This window comes from Diabrotica virgifera, chromosome 8 (genome assembly GCF_917563875.1).
Source record: "Diabrotica virgifera virgifera chromosome 8, PGI_DIABVI_V3a".
NCBI classification, from domain to species: Eukaryota; Metazoa; Arthropoda; class Insecta; order Coleoptera; family Chrysomelidae; genus Diabrotica; species Diabrotica virgifera.
In genome coordinates, this window is record NC_065450.1 from 12,130,395 (window position 1) to 12,150,566 (window position 20,172).

At 36.0% G+C, this 20,172-nt stretch overlaps 1 protein-coding gene across 1 annotated transcript in view; it reads left to right on the forward strand.

Moving 5' to 3' along the window:
- The window catches only part of LOC126889489 (uncharacterized), a 258,815-nt gene that overhangs the window by 75,345 nt on the left and 163,298 nt on the right, over nucleotides 1-20,172 (forward strand). The window contains exon 3 of the mRNA XM_050657823.1: nucleotides 2,144-2,369. Coding sequence (XP_050513780.1) covers nucleotides 2,144-2,369 — 226 coding nt within the window. The remainder of the gene's footprint in view (nucleotides 1-2,143; nucleotides 2,370-20,172) is intronic.

The window sequence follows — 20,172 nt, forward strand, 5'->3', positions numbered from 1 at the left end:
TTTTTGAAATATGATTTTTCAAATTTCGCCACTCACAGCAATTTTGGACAATTTTCCTTGTTATTTCGCAAATATTGTTCTGTAACTTTTTTCTACGTAACTTTAGGTATATGCAGTGGTACATGTAAGAGGAATAGAAATCAATTACCTTTAAAATGGTCTACTGTATAATGTTGTACGACTTCTTTTAAAGAGGTTATCTTTTTCAAGACTTTATACTTTTAACGAGTTTTTATATTTTTTACTATTATTTTTTAAATTTCCCATTATAACTTTTTTTTCTATATGGTATTATATAATATAATAAAATTATATAATAATAAATAATATTATATAATAAAAAAGAAAGCTTATTCTGTTTACTTTAAAATGGTGTATTATAAAAAATTCTAGGGTTATTTTTGAATAAGATATGCTTTTTCAAATTGTAATAAGTACTTACAACGATTTTTGATTTTAGGATTATTTTTTAAATTCCTCATTATAACTTTTTTATGTGATTGTGTGTTATGATTGAATATTATTTTTTATAGGTAATACTTTGGATCCACTTGACTCGGCGGGGCAAACTTCAAAATGTGGATTAATTCCAATATTTACTGTCAAAGCTCCTGCACCACAAGCTTTGCTTGAAAAAATAGCATGTAAATGTACCAAAGGATGTACAAAAAACTGCGGTTGTAGGAAGATAGGAATAAGTTGTTCAATATTCTGCAAAGGGTGCATGTGCATGGGTACTAATTGTGGGAACTCTAAGATAACTGAGGTGTCAGAGGAAGATATGAAGCTAATGCTAACGAAGAGATGGATTTTGATTTTGAAATTTTTTTAAAAGTTCAACGTTTAAATAATTTTAACTAAAGTGACATTTTTTAAGAATAATGTTTATGAAATTTTTGGAAAAGAAATAATTTTAAATAATGCAGGTAAAAAAATGTCAAAGAATCACTCGGTTTCCATTATGTATTTAAATATAGATGATACACCATTTTAAAGAACAGAAAGTAAGCCCTCTTTGTTGCGCAATATATAGATAGTAAATTCATGTACAAGAAAAAAAGTTATAATGAGAAATTTCAAAAATAATCGTAAAAAAATTTAAAAATTAATATTTTTTTTATATTAGGTATTATATAATATTATATAATAATTTTATTTTATTTTTATATTATATTATAAAAAAATCGTTAAAAGTATAAAAGCTTGAAAAACCATAATCTCTTTAAAAAAAGTCGTACAACGTTATAAAGTAGACCATTTTAAAGGTAATTGACTTCTATTCTTATTACGTGTACCATTGCATATACCTAAAGTTACGTAGAAAAAAGTTACAGAACAATATTTGCGAAATAACAAGGAAAATTGCCCAAAATTTCTGCGAGTGGCGAACTTTAAAAAATCATATTTCGAAAACTGTAAATCATAATGACCTCTACCAGATATCATTTTAAAGAAAAAATATGTATGTTTTTTTTGTGAAGCAACGTCTATACCTATATTCCCGTGGACAAAAGTTATGGGACAAAAAACAAAATGTCTTTCTTTTGGGTTCCTTTGTGCTTTTTCTTTTGAATGTATTTTTGTAAAAAAAGGTATCTTTGACTTTAAAATGTTATATTTAGATAGGAAATTTAACCAGGAACAATTTTTATGTAGACGTATTTGTACCAAAAGAGCATAGAACTCACCCTAATGTAACCTGTGCCCAGGGACTAATTCACCCATTTCTCAAAAACGCACCCCTTTAAATGGTAGCACTCCGCGGTTTTTTCATATATAGATGTCCATTGACCATATCAAATAATAAAACCCCGTTAACGTTGTAGTTACTTTTAGCTATCTTATTTTGAATATAATCAATAGCCTAAAGGTAATAGTTTAAGAAACATTGATCTGTCATATTTATCAAAAATAAATAATACATTGTTTACGGTTAGGATCTTTAAATTTTTCTGAAATTATATCAGTAAAGATTACATATTTTTGACAACAGCTGGTATTTTAAAATATTTCTTAATCCAAATATTAAAAAACTGCTTAAAAATTGATAAAATAATGCTATTTGAGTTACGGCTTTAAGTCAAACGTCTTGATGTTTCTTACATATTCAACTACTCTCATCTAATTCGATATCTGGTTTCAGGTCCTGAAGATTACAATGAAGTGGAGAAGATGGTATTCCAAAGCACCTGCCACACAGCATTGACGAGCTGCAACGGGCACTATCACTGCCGAATGCTGCTGAACCCAGTCTTACATCACTGCGATATGTCACGGTGTAATAGAAATTCCTGCATGGAAGCGCTGCAGAAGTTTTACAGCAAGCCTGATTTTCCGTGGAATGTGGAGATAGCTTTCTGTCTTTGCAAGTAAGTAGATTGGTGCAACCTCATTATAAAAGCTTTAAACTTTATTTATTTATATTATTGTCTTATTTACCAAAGATGATAAAAGTCATAAAATCTATATATATATATATATATATATATATATATATATATATATATATATATATATATATATATATATATATATATATATATATATATATATATATATATATATATCGACAAGTAAGAAAGAGCTAACAAAATTAATGAGCAATATAATAAAACAAGCCAAACCTTTTGGTCTTCTCATAAAGAAAATGAAGACAATTTCACATTGGAGATAGAAGGAGAAAATGTATGCGCATTTAAAAGAGTTTCAGAATTTACATACCTGGGTGTAAAAGTAGATGAAAAGGGACATGGGGAAGGGGAAATAAAAGCAAGAATAGCAAAAGCAAACAAAAAGTATGGAGCATTGCGTCCATTAATGAAATCCAAAGATGTGTCAAGAAAAACAAAAATAAGAATCTACAAAACAGTTATCAGACCTACAGCTACATATGCATGTGAAACATGGGTGCTTAAAAAATCAGAAATAGACCTTTTAGAAAGATGGGAGAGGAAAATACAACGAGCAATATATGGAGGCGTGAAAATAGACGGTCAATGGAGAAGAAGAAATAATAAGGAACTTGAAGAACTATATAATGAACCAAAAATAACGACGGCAATCAAAGCACAGAGAATCCGATACTTAGGACACATAGAAAGAATGGGAAAGGCGAGAATGCCAAAAATGGTTCTATTACGTAAGCCAATACAAAAAAGAAGAATAGGAAGACCAAGAAGGAGATGGAAGGACAGCGTATATGAAGACTTAAAACAAAGTAATATTGTAAACTGGAAAGAAAAAGCTTTGGACAGAAAACAATGGAAGGAAGTGGTGAAGAAATGTATGGAAAGACTATAATGTTAAGTGTAGTATTAAGTGTTTTATACAAACAAATGTAATATTGTATATATTATAGTAGTATAGGATATATCATTATATATAAATATGTAATAGTAATTGTAAGGAAAAATTAAATCTTTCAGCCCTAGGCCTTCACGGCCTGTTGAGCTTAATAAATAAAATACATATATATATATATAATATATATATATATATATATATATATATATATATATATATATATATATATATATATATATGTATATATATATATATATATATATATATATATATATATGTATATATATATATATATATATATATATATATATATATATATATATATATATATATATATATATATATATCTATATAAACGGACTTGGCAATAAGTAATGAACTGAAGAAGGCACCTAGCGTGTATTACTTTTTAATATATATATATATATATATGGAAGTAGAAGGCCAAGTACAAATAAATGGAGAAAGATCAGGCACTTTTAAATGGGATAAGGGAATTAAACAAGGAGATGGACTAAGCCCCCTCTTGTTTATAATAGTCATGGATACTTTAATCAAAAATACCAAGGCTCAAACAAGAAACCTTCAATACATAATAGGATATAAAAACTTAAATGCAATAAAGATCAACTCCCTTCTATACGCTGATGATATAGTTTTAATCACAGACACAGTAGAGAAAATGCAGAAACTAATAGATATTTGGCAAAAAGGGATACATAAATTAAAAATGGAAGTGAATCTTAACAAAACAAAACTTATTATAATAAATGAAGATGAGAAAAGAGAAAGGAATACTAATATAATAGTAAGGGAAAAAGTAATAGAACACGTATCTACTTTTGAATATTTGGGAAACATAATAACAGATGATGGGAACACGGACTTGGCAATCAGTAATAAAGTGAAGAAGGCAACTAGCGTGTATTACTCTTTAAATAATACAATTTTTGGAAAGTCAGCAATAGGCAACAAAACTAAACTCAGAGTATATAACAGCATAGTAAATCCGATAATGACATATGGGGCGGAAACATGGATTGTCCAAAAGAAACATGAATCAATTGTAAACGCGACCGAGATGAAATACATGAAAAGAATAGCTGGAGTTCCGAAGTTTGATAGATTCAGAAATGAAGATATAAGAAGAGAGCTGGAACAAGAACCGATAATGAGGAAGATCGAAAACAAACAATTAAGCTGGTTTGGACACATACAACGAATGGAGCAAAATAGATTTACAAAGAAGGAACATGAAGCCAAAATGGGAAACAAAAGAAAAAGGGGAAGGCCGAGGAAGACATGGATAGACCAGATCCAGGATATAGGTGAAAGGAGACACATCAGTATGAGGGATATGAAGAACCTGGCCACCAATAGAAGCAATTGGAAGAAGTGGATAAAAGGCGGAACCCGACATCTGACGCCCTGAAGCGCACTAAGGATTATGAGAAAGAAGAAAAAGTCTTATTTACCATTGAATAAAAATTACAGAATCAAATTGGAAGTCTTAGAATATACAGAAGTAAATACACATCGGGGTGTAATGTCAGCTTCTTTTTTTTAACTCAAGCAAGACTCGTTAGCCTCTGACACTTGGCCGTAAGACCTCTTTGTACAACCATACCTTGTTTTTACTTAATCTTTAATAAATCATGTGGCTATAACAAAGGCAAACAATTCAGTTTTCCAATTGGTAGTTTTAGAATATCTACTGGTTCAAACTAAATTCCTGCTGACATATAAATTTCTGCCTCACATCACTTAGCACATTTCAATAGCATAGGATATGTGTGACAGTATCCTCTTCCATTTCGAACTTTCAGCACCATGGTTCATTCACCTTACTTAGTTTGTGTAGGTGATTTCTGAAGCGTCAATGTCCAGTCACTATTTCAACCACCGTTCTGATCTTTCGTTTATTTAGGTTCATCAGATTGTTCGAGAGTTTTTCATTAATATTCTCTATCAGTTTTTTAGTCTGGATTTGCCCTTGAGTGGCTCTCCGTTTCTTTTGATGCTTTCTTATCAGGCACTTCCAAACTTTGTTTTTTGTAGCATCTTTAGTAATGCCACAGAAAGATTCTGGGCCTACAAAAGTTTCTCTCGAACCTTGTTTTGCCAACAAATCTGCTCGTTTATTTCCATGTACTCCAGCATGAACCGGCACCTACATTGAAGACACTTTATTATCTGTTGCCAGTTTGTTGAGGATATTTTTGCAGTTTCTTACCAGTTTTGATTTAGTGAGTGGGTTGTTCCTGCCCGAATATCCGCTTGGCTACCTGTCTATATATTGATTCTCTTTGCTTTAGGATCTTCATTTATGATTTCATCAATGCAGGAGTTCAAAGAAAAAACTTCAGCCTGGAAAACAGTTGTACATTGACCTAAACTGTAAGACTAATTATAATTGCATGGTTTCCCAAATACTTTTGATCCAGTACCATGGGCAGATTTAGATCCAGTGAACCATATTAAGCCCCCATGAATATTTGGAACGTTTTGTTCTCTTGATGGTATAATAATTATACCACACAATTATTGTGTTATTTAGAGTTGCACAAGTTTGACTTGAATGTTTGAACTTGACTTGAGTTTGACTTAATTTCAAGTCAAACTCGAGTCAATCCTTCTGACAAATAATTCAAGTCAAGTCAAACTGGTCAATCGTACAGGTTTGAAAATTCAAACTGTTTGTCAAACTAGTTTGAAAGAGTTTGAAAAATAATTTATTTAGTAGATATACTTTTTTGTCGAGATTGACATGTTAGTTGCCAATTAAGATAAGAAAATTAATAATACAATGAGTGCCACATAAAAGTATCTTGATACAGGAAGCGATTATAATCAAAATAGGGTAAATTTTTTGAAAATGATTCCTGTATGCTTAGAATTGCTTGCTGGCAAGTTTAGTTTTATCGATATTTTTATATTTGAGTGTTACTAGATTAAAACAAAGAATTCGTTGGATAGTTTTTTTTAACATACCAAGTGTAATTTAATCTACTTTGGAAGCTTTCAAGTATTACATAACGGAAGTTGGGGGAGGGGGCCATGTAAAACATTACGGCGCGTTAGGTATACGGCTAGGGGGGAGGGGGGGGTTCGAATAGCGCGTTACGTAACATTGTTTTTTAGCTTAAATAAAAAAACTACGGAATCACAATCTCCCAACTTTTCAACTTTCGTTTATATTTTACATAGAACCCCTGGATTGTATTATATTGCCCCCTCACGCTCCGCACATGTTACAATAGGACAATAGTATTCAAGTGAAAAAATTTTAAAATTTGTATTAACCAGATCAAGCACAGTAACACGTGTTTGCAATAAGTAGCTGGACCTTTCTTCGCAACAAAAAATGATAAAAATACAGATGGGATAAAGAAGTAGTAAGAGCTTCAAAAATTGCGTTTCGTAATACTTGAACGGCCGCTTTAACAGAAATTTATGAAGGAACAACAAAATACCATATTTTTGATAGAGTAGGTTTAGTAAATTTTTTGCGACTTTGCAATGTCGTTTTAAAGAATTAGTTCACTATTTGTCATTTTATAACGCTGTTCTTTATTTTTACATAATACAAGTATGCAGATTTTTTTCTCTTAATTTTTGCACTGGGAATAACTTTGATCTGGTACTTATTCTTAGCCGAAAAATATTCAGGTTCAGATATTATTTCACAAAGCACACACTCAAAACGAACGTAATGAACAAGCCAAGCATATACTTCTTAATAATATGAACTACAAACTAATTTGCGGAGTAGCAGATTCAGACCTATCCAAATAAATCAAAACAAAAGTCGGTACGCTCTCAATTAGAATTGGAAATAAACACGTTGCGCAATACGATATTCAAACTTCAAACTGTTTGAAGAAGTTTGATTTCAAGTCAAACCTAAAGATATTGAAATCAAGTCAAGTCAAACTTTTTCACAAAAAAATAGTTTGGTTTTCAAGTCAAGTCAAGTTTGTTGAATAAAATCAAACTAGTTTGACTTGATGCATCTTTAGTGTTATTCTTCTCAGTGAAACTTAGCTCTGGTGTAGGGATGGCGGTTTTTGACAAAACACCGGTTTTCGGTTATACCGCTTTTTTTTAATTACGGTTTAACCTGGCGGCTATAACCGTCCAAAAAAACCGGTTATTCCAAAAACCGGTTTTCGGTTTTTTTTAATCAATAGCCAATACCCATTAGGTTACAATGCTACATTAACATTGCACTTTAGTTTGTGATACTCCATTCAAATCGATATAAATATAGATACTATCAAAAGAATGTATCGATACCAAGAAAATCAATCGACATATAAACAGCATTGGGATCGTACCCAACCGGGATCGAAAATAGAAATCAGTCATCAGTGTTGCCAAATCGGTTTCGGTTTCGGTCAGTTTAAAATTTCATCATCGCACGCTCGGGGTGAAAAATTTCCTATTTTTTCTCTGAATTCATTATTTTTTCCAGAGATAGTAACTTATCCGGTTTTTCACCGATTATTACTGTAAAAAGAAAAAACTGGTTATAACCGGGACAAAAAAAACAACCGGAAAACCGATTGTTGCAGAGTCAAAAAACCGGTTTTCGGTTATAACCGGTAGGTTTTTCTTATCCCTACTCTGGTGTCATCACATCTGAGTTGATCATAAAGCAGTCCCATAATATAGTCCCAGTAGTATTTGTTTGGGTAATAATACCTCAGGATCGTCTAAAAAGGATGTCTCTATCGTATTTAGTTAGTCGTTCGACTTACTCTTTCATATTTCATTTTATTGCAGCTACTGAAGGTGGATATGAGCTATTAGCTCTCCGATTTCGTTGAACCTCCATTGATGTGCATAAAAATTAGTAAGTGATTAGAGGATACTTGAAAAAACTTGCGCTATTACCCTGGGGGTGGATGCCACCCAGGGCCGTCTTAACCATACACGACGCGGGGGTGCAAGACTCATCTTTGCGCTACCATTTGTCCGATATGGTACTTATATAGCACATTATATAGGTTATGGGTACGCAAAAATTAAAACTAACCATGTTTGCTTTCTTTATAATCTTCAGAGAATATTTATTAAAACTTTCTTAAAAAGTCAAGAATTATATCAGCAACCACATCTGGTACTGGATATATTTCGTTTTCTTCAAAAAATGATGACAGCGTAGGAAATGCAGAGACAGAGACTGTGATAGATGTTGTGTTTTCTCCCTGAAAAACCATTTTTAGCGTATTGAGTCCGTCAAAAATTTCAGCTAAATGCTCCAATCTTGACAGCCATCATTCTTCATCATAGAAAAAGTTGATCATGTCTATTTTTTTCAATCAAAAGCATTAAAACTTCTGAGCTCAGTTTAAAGAGACAGGTGAAAATTATCCCTCGACATAACCATCTCACTTCTGTATGCAACAGAAGAGTTTCGAGCCTGACACCCATATCTTCACACATCAAGGAGAATAATCTTGAATTCGCTTGTTTTGCCCACGAGACGTACCATCTGAAATCTTCCCGCTTACCACCAGTGGTACGCGTACTACCGGTTGGGAACCCTTGATCTAGTATGTATCTAAATAATGTTGTAATTATATATTTATGAAATAAATAAACAATTTATTGCTTTAATCTGTTGTTTTTATCTACAATAGTTTTTGCAGTTTTGTTAGTGTAAGCCACCCCTTCTCGGGGGTGAAATTATTTTATTAAGAACAACACCATAGTTCGATAAAAGGGACAAATTCTAAACAAAATTTGTTATATAAAGTTAATAAAATAAATCAAAACTTTTGAGTTATTAAAAATCAAAGATTTTAATTTAATTTTCCACAAATAGCTCAAAAACTGTAAGTTTTTACGAAAAAAATATAATTACCACAATTGAAGCTAATAAAAAATGAAATCAACTCCCAACTAGAAAAACCTTTTAATGTTAAATAAAAGTGAGTTATAGGTAATATTATAATGTATATTTTTTTCGGTGAGTATTTAAATCCAAGTATTCAAGCTTAAATAACCTTACACGGTGCTCCTTCATTATTCGTTTTACACTACAGGTCAGACTTCACTGGCTAAATAACAACAAAACACTCCTTTGGTTAATAAGCACTTCAATATTAAATCACAATGCCTACAAAAGACCGTCCATCAATCAAAGTTTTTGTTGGAATATCTACTCTGTAAATCACATCACATAATAAATGTTTTCGTATAAAATGTTTTACGATACAACAACTTTAGTCATATATGTATGTATTTAATGTTGTTAGATAGTGTATGGTATATAACAACGTGTATTTAATAATTAATGTTGTCGAAAAACTAGTAAATATAGTCAACTTATAACTAAGACAGAGTGAGAATATAATAGTATATTATGCAACGAGCATTTAAAAGGAAACAGTAGCGATCAACAGGTAGCAAAAACGCGTTCCAAGATTGCGGCTGTAATTTTGAATATTTTTTCGAGATATTTGGCACACGTATTCGTAATATAATAAAGAATGGCAGTACAGAGCCCAATTTGAAAAATATATTAATATGTGGAAATTACTCGGTAATTAAATACATATTAAAAAAAACGAGCCTGTACCGCCATTAAGAAGAACAAAAAAATAAACTTTCTTCAAATTTTATCCGATGCCTAAAATCTAGGCATCGGATAATAAAGTTTATTTGAAGAAAGTGTATTCTTTTGTTCTTCTTAATGGCGGTACAGGCTCGTTTTTTTTAATATGTATTTAATTACCGAGTAATTTCCACATATTAATATATTTTTCAAATTGGGCTCTGTACCGTCATTCTTTATGATATTACGAATACGTGTGCCAAATATCTCGAAAAAATATTCAAAATTACAGCCGCAATCTTGGAACGCGTTTTCGCTACCTGTTGATCGCTACTGTTTCCTCTTTTAATGATGATCATTATGAAGCGAGTATGAGGGTTACGAAACGAGCCGTATGCGGCGAGTTTCGTATAGAGTACGAGCTTCATAATGATAATTAAATGCAAGTTGTATACACTATTTTTTCTATGATCATTCTACCAAAAAATATATTCAAATTTATTAATTTTGTAACACAAATAAATTCAGTAGTTTGTCAGTTTGACGGTTTGTTTACATATTGAGAACTGTCATAGCATATGTATTTGACTCGCCATTGGTCACTGCGCGTGTACCACCTTTATCGCGAATGCCATATCGCGATTCTATTGGTTAAAAATCTGTATCTTAATGAAAATCTGTATCATAATGAAGTTCATTACGATACAGGTAGTGACATCATAATAATTATGATATATTGATATATTGAATATATCAATTATTGATATATTGAAGTCCAAGTAATGAAGCTTTACCATGGGGGTGGTTGCCACCCCATCTCGGGGGTGAAAATTTTTTATTATATTTTAATCGTAAAAGTTGGTAAAAACGTTCATTCTAAACAAAAAACGTTCTGTATATTTTTTTGATAAAATTGATAGTTTTCGATTTATTCGCTATCGAAAAAGTTAGTTTTACATCGAAAAAATCCATGTTTTTAATAAGTTTTCTGCTAATAACTCCAAAATTTTTCGTTTTATCAAAACAACTTTACTTAACAAAAATGTGCCTTTTGAAAAAATAAACAAAATATTTTTTTAAGTTTTCTAAGACCAATAATAATCGAGCTATACTTTATATGTTGGCTCGTCTTCGTCAAATGCTAAATATAGTACACCACATTCACATAGCAAATTCCCAACATAAACAAACGCACGTGTTAACGATTCGTCCACTCATTCGTCAAGAAGCTATTAAATATAATTTATCGCCCTAGCAAGCAAGCAAGCAATTTGATTAAACCCGACCTGTGGGAGATGTCCACCCTATCGAAAAAGTACATTCGGGTGTAACAATTCATTGGGGCGAGGTGTTTTGACCCGAGTGTAAAACAGGGATCACTCCACCTCGCCCCAATGCCCCAGGCCATCCCTTTCCCCCCCATAGCACGCTGATGCGCGATGGGGGCACAACTATCGTAGCCAAATGCTCTTCACAATGGAACCCTGGGTAATAAGATTCCATTGTGGTGCCCTAATCGAATGCAAAAACTAGGCCCAGCGTGATGCGCTCTATGCCTTTATCCTCTTATTTACTTATCCGCGGGAACTAAAATTGCTTGGTTGCTTGGGGCCCAAGCCATTGCACCAGGCCCAACTGGGCTCGGTACAATGGCTCGGAGCCCAAGATCTTTTTGGGTTTTTTTGTTTTTTGTGTGATTTTTTTGTTGGCTTACGCCTTTTTTTGTTTTTTTTTTTTGTGTTTTTTTTGTTTGGCTTGCGCCTTTTCCTCTAATTTTCTACTGGTTTACTTACCTGATCGTGATGTTGGACCTACGCTTGGGTTTCGTGTTTTCTTCGGCACTTGGAGTTTCGAGCTACGAACTGACTACTATCACTTTTACTTTATTTTTCACTTTATCGCTTTAGTTCACTATTTGTTGTTTAGGACGTCTGTGCTTCCATCGGTGGAACGCGTCATACCCTAGCATCTCTCGCAGTATGTGGCTTGGGTGGTGCTCCAGATCCGCGAATTTGACCCTTGCCTTGTCTGTCATCACTTCGGTGACTCTCACCTGTTGCAGTTCTCTAAACAGGAATCGTTCTGCTACGTATCTTGGGACTCTGGCTGCTTCTCTTAGGCTGTTGTTATGGACTGCTTGTATCTTCTTTTTGTGGGTTTTACATACTTGTCCCCATGCGAGAGATGCGTATGTTAATACCGGTAATATTATGCTGTTTATTAGTCTTAACCTTGTTTTTAGTCTTAATTTACTTTTTCTGCCTGTGAGTCCTCTTAATGTTGCTCTCGCGAAGTTGGCCTTCTGGACTGTGGCTTCTACGTGTTTTTGGAAGGTTAATCCTTTGTCCATGATAACTCCTAGGTATTTTGCTTCATTTTTCCACTCGATGGGGGTGTCCTGTACCGTTAGCTGTTCTTCTGGCTGTTGTCTTCCCTTCTTGTATAGTACCGCTTGCGTCTTTTCTGAGTTGATGGCTATCTTCCATTTTATGCTCCATTCCTCGATGTCTTCTAGCGCTGTTTGCAGGTTGGTCACTGCTATGTCTACATTTCTGTGTTTGGCCGCTATCGCTGTATCGTCGGCGTAGAGGCTCATAAGGGTTCCTGGTGTTCTAGGTACATCGGCGGTGTATATTGTGTACAGCAGAGGTGACAGGACCGCTCCCTGGGGTACTCCAGCTTCCGGGCTTCCGAGGTCGGACAGGACTTGTCCTATCCGAACCCTGAAGCACCGGTCGCCTAAGTACGACGAGATTAGCCACGTCATCGCTCCGCTGTACCCATAATCCCGCATTTTGTATAATAGCCCCTTGTGCCATACTCTGTCGAAAGCCTTGCTTACGTCCAGGAATGCTGCTCCAGTGTACTGCTTGTCGTTGAATCCAGCTGCTATGTACTCAGTTAGTCTGAGTACTTGTAGCTCGCTGGAATGTTCTGCCCTGAATCCAAATTGAGCTTCTGGGATTATATCTAATCTGGTTGTTTCCGCTTTCAGTCTGCTGAGAATGATTCTTTCCACTATCTTGCTGATCGCTGGAAGTAAGCTGATTGGCCTGTAGTTCTGCGGGAATGTGTGGTTCTTGCCAGGCTTTGGGATCATGATGACATGGGCCTCTTTCCATCTGTTTGGGAATATTTTATATCTTAATATCGCGTTCACTATATTTGTAAAGTACACTATGGCTCTCCTGGGCAAATACTTTAGGGCTCTATTTGTTATTTTGTCTAGACCAGGCGCTTTTCTCGGTGAACAGTTTCTAATATGTTCGTTAATTTCTTCCGGTGATGTTGGTGGAATGATGTCTTCTGGGTCTTCTGGTCTTTCTTCTTGTTCTTCGACTTCTTCCAGGAAGTCTGCGTCTTCGTCTTGGTGGAAATTTAACCTGCATTCTCTTTCGAGCGTGGACCTCATCACCTCTGCTTTTTCCTCAATTTTATATACCATGCCGTTTTCTCCATGGAGTGGTGGGATGGGTTTTCTGTCGCTTCTCATCATTTTCTGGAGCTTCCAAACATTTTTCATGTTTGAGTCTAGTTCTTCCATCTCTTGTACGTAGTTGTCCCATTTTTCGCTGCGGTGGTGTTGCAGAGCCGTTTTGACCTCTCGGTTTAGTGTATTTGCCCAGGTTTTGTCTACTCGGTTTCTTGTTCTTCTGGCTATTTGCTTCGCTCTATTTTTTTCCCTTATCAGGTCTTGTATTTCTTGTGGTATGTCTTTGAACCTTCCCGTGTGGATCTCGACTTCTTCCTCTGTTGTGCTGTTTCTGATTGCTTCTTGGATGATGTTTTCTAGTTCTAGGACTTTTTCTTCTATTTGTTGCGGGTCATTTATAACTGGCACTATATTTATTCCTTCACTCACTAATCTTTTATAATTTGTCCACTTTATTTTCTTTTTTATTCTTTTCGGCGGGTTTGTTTCTTCCCATGTTCCTATTTCCAGTAGAATGGGGTTGTGATCTGTTGTACCTTCGTTCAGCGTGATTAGTTCTGCTTGTAGTCCTAGGTTTTTGGCCACAACGATGTCGATATGGGTGGGAAGTCCATTTCCTGGGAAGTGTGTTGGTTCTTCTGGGCCCATTGCCAGTGTATCTTCGTTATTTTCTATGTAGCTATTTAGTAGTCGTCCGTTTCTGTTCGTAGCTCTATCGTTCCAGTTGGGGGATCTTGCATTTAGGTCTCCTATTATTATGGATGTCTCAGCGATGTTTAGGAACGCATCGAGGTCGTCGTCCATTAGTGGGTCTTGCGGTCTTACATAGGCTGATGTTATTCTGACTGCGCCTTGCCTCATTTTCACTTCTATTGTTGTTGCCTCCATGTTTATCAGTGGTGGGGTCGTGAATCTGGTGTGTTTGATTCCCTTCTTGACTAGGATGGCCGTTCCTCCTGATCTTCTTGTGAGGTCGTTCCTATATACATCGTACCCAGGGAACTTTAGACTGAAGTTGTTTGTCAGTTTGGTCTCCTGGATTGCTACGATGTCCATCTCGTATCTGTTGGCGAGTTCATCCATGATGTTTTGATTTGTTGCTATGCTGCCCGGGTTCCAGGAGCCTATCCGCAAGTATCCCTTGTCTGCCAGCATTACTTCTGTGCCTCCCTGGTGCCCAGTATCACTTCTTTGACTACCTTAGTCACTATGTTGGTGACCAAGTTGACTAGGTAGTCTTCGTCGTGGGGGATCGCTATGTTGTTCTGCGTACTCTGGGTGGCTTGGGCGTAGGAGACGCCGGTTGCTTGTGGTCGTCTTTGCTGTGTTGGTTGCTGTGGCCTCTTTGGTGGTGGTCTTCCCCATGTTGGGCACCTAGGGCATCCTCTGTAGCTGGCTGGATGGCTGCCTTTGCAGTTGGCGCATGTTGCTTTGTCTTTTCTGGCACGTTGGCACTGCTTTGTGGAATGGTCTTCGCCGCATTTGACGCACCTGGGATCCTTATGGCACGCGTTCTGGGCATGGTGGAATCCTTGGCAGTTGAAGCACTGCGTGGGTCCTGTTGCCTTGCGTAGGTCCTCTACCACGACCTTCATGTGGCACAGGTTGGTTATACGCCTCGCCGCCTCGACGTCCCCCTGGCTCAGAGTCACAACAAACATCGGCAATTGTCTTCTTGGTCCGGTTCTTGAGGACATATTTTTGGCTGCTTGGCAGTCAATGTTGTATTGAGCTGCCATTTCGTTCTTTATGTCTGCCTCTGTGGTATTTGTGGGTAGCCCTCTTATTACCACTTTGGGTTTTACTTCTTCCTCAAATGGGAAGGCTATCCACTGTAATCTTCTGTCTTTCATGGACTTCGCATATTCCTCTATTATGTGGGTCATTTTGCGGTAATCTTCCGGGCTTTTCGCCTGGATGAGGGTTTCCCTACCACTCTTGGAGATCCTGTTTACCGTGACCACATTTTGCTTTTGGGCTATATTTAGGATTGCCCCTGTCTCGCTTACGCTCTGTAATTTTATTACAGGCGGCTTACGTTGGTATGTTGCCTGTTTTTCAGGCAACACGGCAGCTTCTTCTTCTTGGTTTGTTACCATCTGTTCCGACTCTGAGACACCGGGACGTCTTGGCGGAGGCGCACCACCACCTGCGCTCGTGGCTGGATGGATTGGTGGGATTTGACCTCGGGGCAGGTTGTAGGTATCTTGTGCTGGGGGGGAAGCAGCCCTCATGGCATTTTTTGCTTGGTTTTCCCATGACGTCGCATCTTCTTTTGAAATTTGGGATTTCAATTTTGGGAAATCTTCTTTGGTTTTTGGTTTTGCACCTCGAATGTTCGTCAGTCTCTCACCTGCGGATGGTTTTGTCTTTAATGCTTCAGGGAGTGGCTGTAGCTTTGGCTTTGTGGTTTCGGGGGCTGGCGTCGGTTGTTTTGACTGCTTCATGAGCTCCATCATGGCGTCCATCTTTTTTGACATTTCCATCATTTGGTATTTTAGTCTCTCGTTTTCGATTGTGAGTTGCTCGTTTTTTACTTCTTGATCTGCCAACATCTTTTTCAGCATCTCTATCAAGGTTGAAGTGTCTTCATTGCCATTCTTCTTTTTTATCTTCTCTTTCTTGTCTTCTTTATCTTCGCTGTCACTCTCTTTGGCACGTTTGGTAGTGCCTCTGTTTGCCTGCACGGCCTCGTCTTCTACCATGGGCTCTACTTCTGGTTTTTTACCGTCTTTCTTGGGTTCTTCGCCGCCCTTCTTAGTCTCCTCTCTCTTCTTTTTGGATTTCTCCTTTTTCCTCTCGCTCCTGGGGAGTTTGAAGCCATCTTTCTCGCTTTTCGCATCATCCACGGATGAGTATCCCTCAGTGTCAGAGCTGATTTCCTGAAAAGGGTTTGGGCCCACTTTGCGTGAGCCCTCATATATTGGCAGGGAATGTGCCATAGAACGGGGCAATGATTGAGACCTAGCTCTATCAATCTTGTGGGGTTGGGGGGCGAACTGTCCTAGTTTTGACGAAGCCTTTTTTTCTGCCGACTGGCCCGACGCCAGCTCGACTTCAGGGTTGGCTCCCTGCACCACGCTCGGTTGTTCACGTACCCAGACAGAACTAGGTACGGGTTCCACTTGCTGTTCTCAACCTACTGACCTAGGGGCCGGGGCTGCAACAGTGTTGATAAATAAACAACACCTATGCAGTGTCGAGGTGCAATGTTTTAAATTGCACCCATCCCTTACGGAGGCACAGTAGGTATCCCGTAGTGGGCTCACGTCGAGCCCACTATTTCTTCTTCTGCTGACCGAACTCTAGCTGTGGCGTCTCAGAGAATCCAATAAAATCAAATTCCCTAAGTTCACCACATCCAGTAGAACGGCCTTTGCCTCTGCTTCTAGCCTAGGGCTTAGAAGTGCACGATTTCGCTACCACGCTTACATTCGTGGTTGGAATGAAAATTCCTGCTAATCGTACACTTCGTCCACCGTTTGGCTCCTCGTACTCTTCTCGCCTCAGAGAGTAAGAAGCGCTCAACTGTTTACCCTGCTTACATTCAGGGCAGAACTAATAAGTCCCCAGTCAAGCCACTCCCACTTCTTTGGCGTTGTCGCTGCTCTGCTCCGCTCCGCTCGTACGTGTTGCTCCTTCGGTGGCTAGCACCGAACTAATTTATCGCCCTAAACGAGGCGGTTTCTCATTTTACAGGTCCTAACTTGTCAGTCTGTATCTGCAAATTGAAATTGTATTTTTTAGCGTGTTGGTTTTTAAGATAATATTATTTTGTGTTATGTTATTGTACTTTACAGTAGTTATTGTTGAGTTATTAATTAAGACTGGTTTAAGACTGTTTTATAGTTTTTTATGTTTTCTAATCGTGACATGAAATTTGGCATACATATACCTAACTAATATGTCAAAGAAAAAAGTAATACTGTGCCGATGTGTGCTTCGGTCCTGGCAAAAAAATACACGTTCAAAATAAGCCCGGAAATGGATGGATGGTTTTTAGACGATTTTTTGCAAATACAGTAGAGCGTAGATTATCCGAACTAATTGGGGGACATAGGTGTTCGGAAAACCGATTTGTTCGGATAATCGAACTACAATATATTGATACATATTTATTGTCATACATATTTATCCACAAGTGAATAAAAGCCATATTTATATACCTACATATTTATTTATATCTTGATAATTACAACTAGCAACTAAACAAAAAAGTGCAGTCTTTGCAACAACATAATTATTTTTGGATACAATATTGAAGAAAATTGAAGATATTTTAAGCGTCAATTACTAACGCTTGCTCGGTATTCAAGTGCGGGACGCGGGAGTCGATAGTTCGAAAAAGCGGTCGTTCGGTTGATCAACGTTCGGATAACCGACACTCTACTGTATTCCAAAAAGTAAATATTTTATCGAAGAAAAAAACATTCTTAGCAAAAACATAACTTATAAATAACATAACCTTATAATATTGAAATATTTTATTGAACAATACTTTATTGAAAATGTTCACATTGTTATGTATATCTCAGTTAATAAATATTTTATTTTACCACATTTTTCTTAAGGACATAGGCGCAAAATTTCGCCTGTCAAAATGTTCAAAGTGTTTTAAATGTATTCATTTTTTTCGAGTCCTGTGAAAACTAATAAATATTTTTTAAAAATTTAAAGGCAGAATGAAAGATTACATTATTATTGAGGGCCGAAAGTCCCTGAAAACTTCTATAATGTTTATTTTAATAAGTTACAGGGGTGAAAATAAAACGGAACCTTTAGGATAATTTTTAATTGCAAATATTTCACTAAAAAGAAACTTTTTATTCATTCTAAGGGACTCTTGACCCTCGGTAATAAGGTAATATTTTATTCTGCGTGTAAATTTTTCAAAAATACTTATTAGTTTTCTCAGGAATCGAAAAAAATTAATACAATTTAAAACACATTAAAAATGTTGACAGCCGATATTTTGCGCCTTTCCCCTTAAAAAGAACAAAATCTTGTTTACAATTAAATTTCAAGCAATTCTTACGGTATTAGTACACCTCAGTACGGCCCTGTTTAGCTTCCACGTGCGTTTGTTTACAGTTGGGAATTTGTAAAGTGAATGGACAGTTTCAAAGTCAAAATACGGGAAAACGATGCATTTTTCGAGGACAACTTGTTTAAACTAATTTAAAGTACTTAAAAATATCTATCTCCAGAAATCCAGAAAAAAAATCTATAGCTCAAAAATTAAGTGACTTATAATAAATAGAATGTCAGTCCCTATTTTTTCAGCGAAAAAGTGATCGAATGCAACCCCCTAATCACCACCCTAATTAAAATTATTCATTGACCTAATTTGGTCTTTTTTATTTATGTATTATTAATAGGTTCTAGAAGTTTTACCGGCCTAGAATGATTAGTTTAAAAAAAGGAGTTAAAAGCGGATTTTTCTTCAGAATAGCAAGATGGAGTTAAAAGCGAATAACGAATTTTTGTAGTGTGGTAAAAAATGCCATTTTCTTCAGAATAGAAAGATTAACATCAGAGATATGAAAAAATGTTTCAATATAAAATTGTAGGTTATTTAATTCCCAAGAACCTGATTTGAAAAAAATTTTACGGCAAAAATTGAGTGAATCGTAAATGAGTATATCGAAAAACGTTGATTTTTTCTATACAAAACTAATACTTTTGACAGCGAATAAATCTCAAACTATTAATTTTATCAAAAAAATGTATAGAACATTTTTTGCTTAGAATGAATGTTTTTATTAACTTTTGCGGTCAAAATATAATAAAACATTTCAACCCCCGGGATGGGCTGGCAACCACCCCCATGGTAAAAGCGCCTTTCAGAATCATATAGATTTTGATCCTTGGACTATCGACTATTTATTCTCAAATTTTCAAGCAAATCAATCCATGCTGTAAAAATTACGAGGTGAAAAGCTTCGGTTCCTGGCCTAATAGTATGAGAATAAAAAATAATATTTTATTTAAGTTGATTTACATATGTATATAAAATATAATAGTGAGGGGCAAAATTATGAAATAAATTATTTTTTTTTTTTGGAATTGGCGAGTTTGGAGAGAAAACCTGAAACAGGTCGATTTTTATTTTTAACAGTGGCACAGTTGCTTCTCTTTGCGCTATGAAAAACGGGTCGAGGACTTTAAAAAGAAATGGCTTAGGCTTAGTGTATTCACTTCGGTGACAAAATATGGGTTGCGGAAATCTTTAAGGCATACGTTTAGTTCACGCAAAAAGGAACGCAGTGTGGACATAGCTAATAAATAAGTAATACAAGGAATAATACAGATTAGAAAGAGTCGTGGAAGAAGGCGCATCTCTTCGTTAAACAATTTGAGAAATTGGTTTAACTGCATTTCTGCTAATCTCTTTGGAGCGGCGGTATCGAAATTGCGAATCGCAATGATGGTTTCCGGCCTTCGTAGAGGAGGTGACACACGAAGAAGATATTTATGGGCCTCCTTACGAGGTTGGAGTATATGTATACAATCTTTTCAGTCTCACTTTGTAGAAACCATAAGAAAATATCACAAGAATGGAGACCGGGCTTTTAAATTCCTTATTAGAAAAATTTTGCAGTTGGTGCACTATTTCTAACAGCTATATAGTCCGTTCTTTAACGGTAAAATATTGCAAAACCTTTAAATTTTAAAGAACCGTTTGGATTGACATGAAATTTGGCATACACATAGCTAACAAGTCAAAGAAAAAAAGTGATATTGTGCCGATATGTGCTTTTGCCCTGGGGGTGGTTTTCACCCCCTCTTGGGGGTGAAAAAATATTCGTCCAAAGAAAGTCAGGAAATCGATAAACTGGCTAGTCAGAGTGGAGCCAAACCTCAGTAGGCGTGC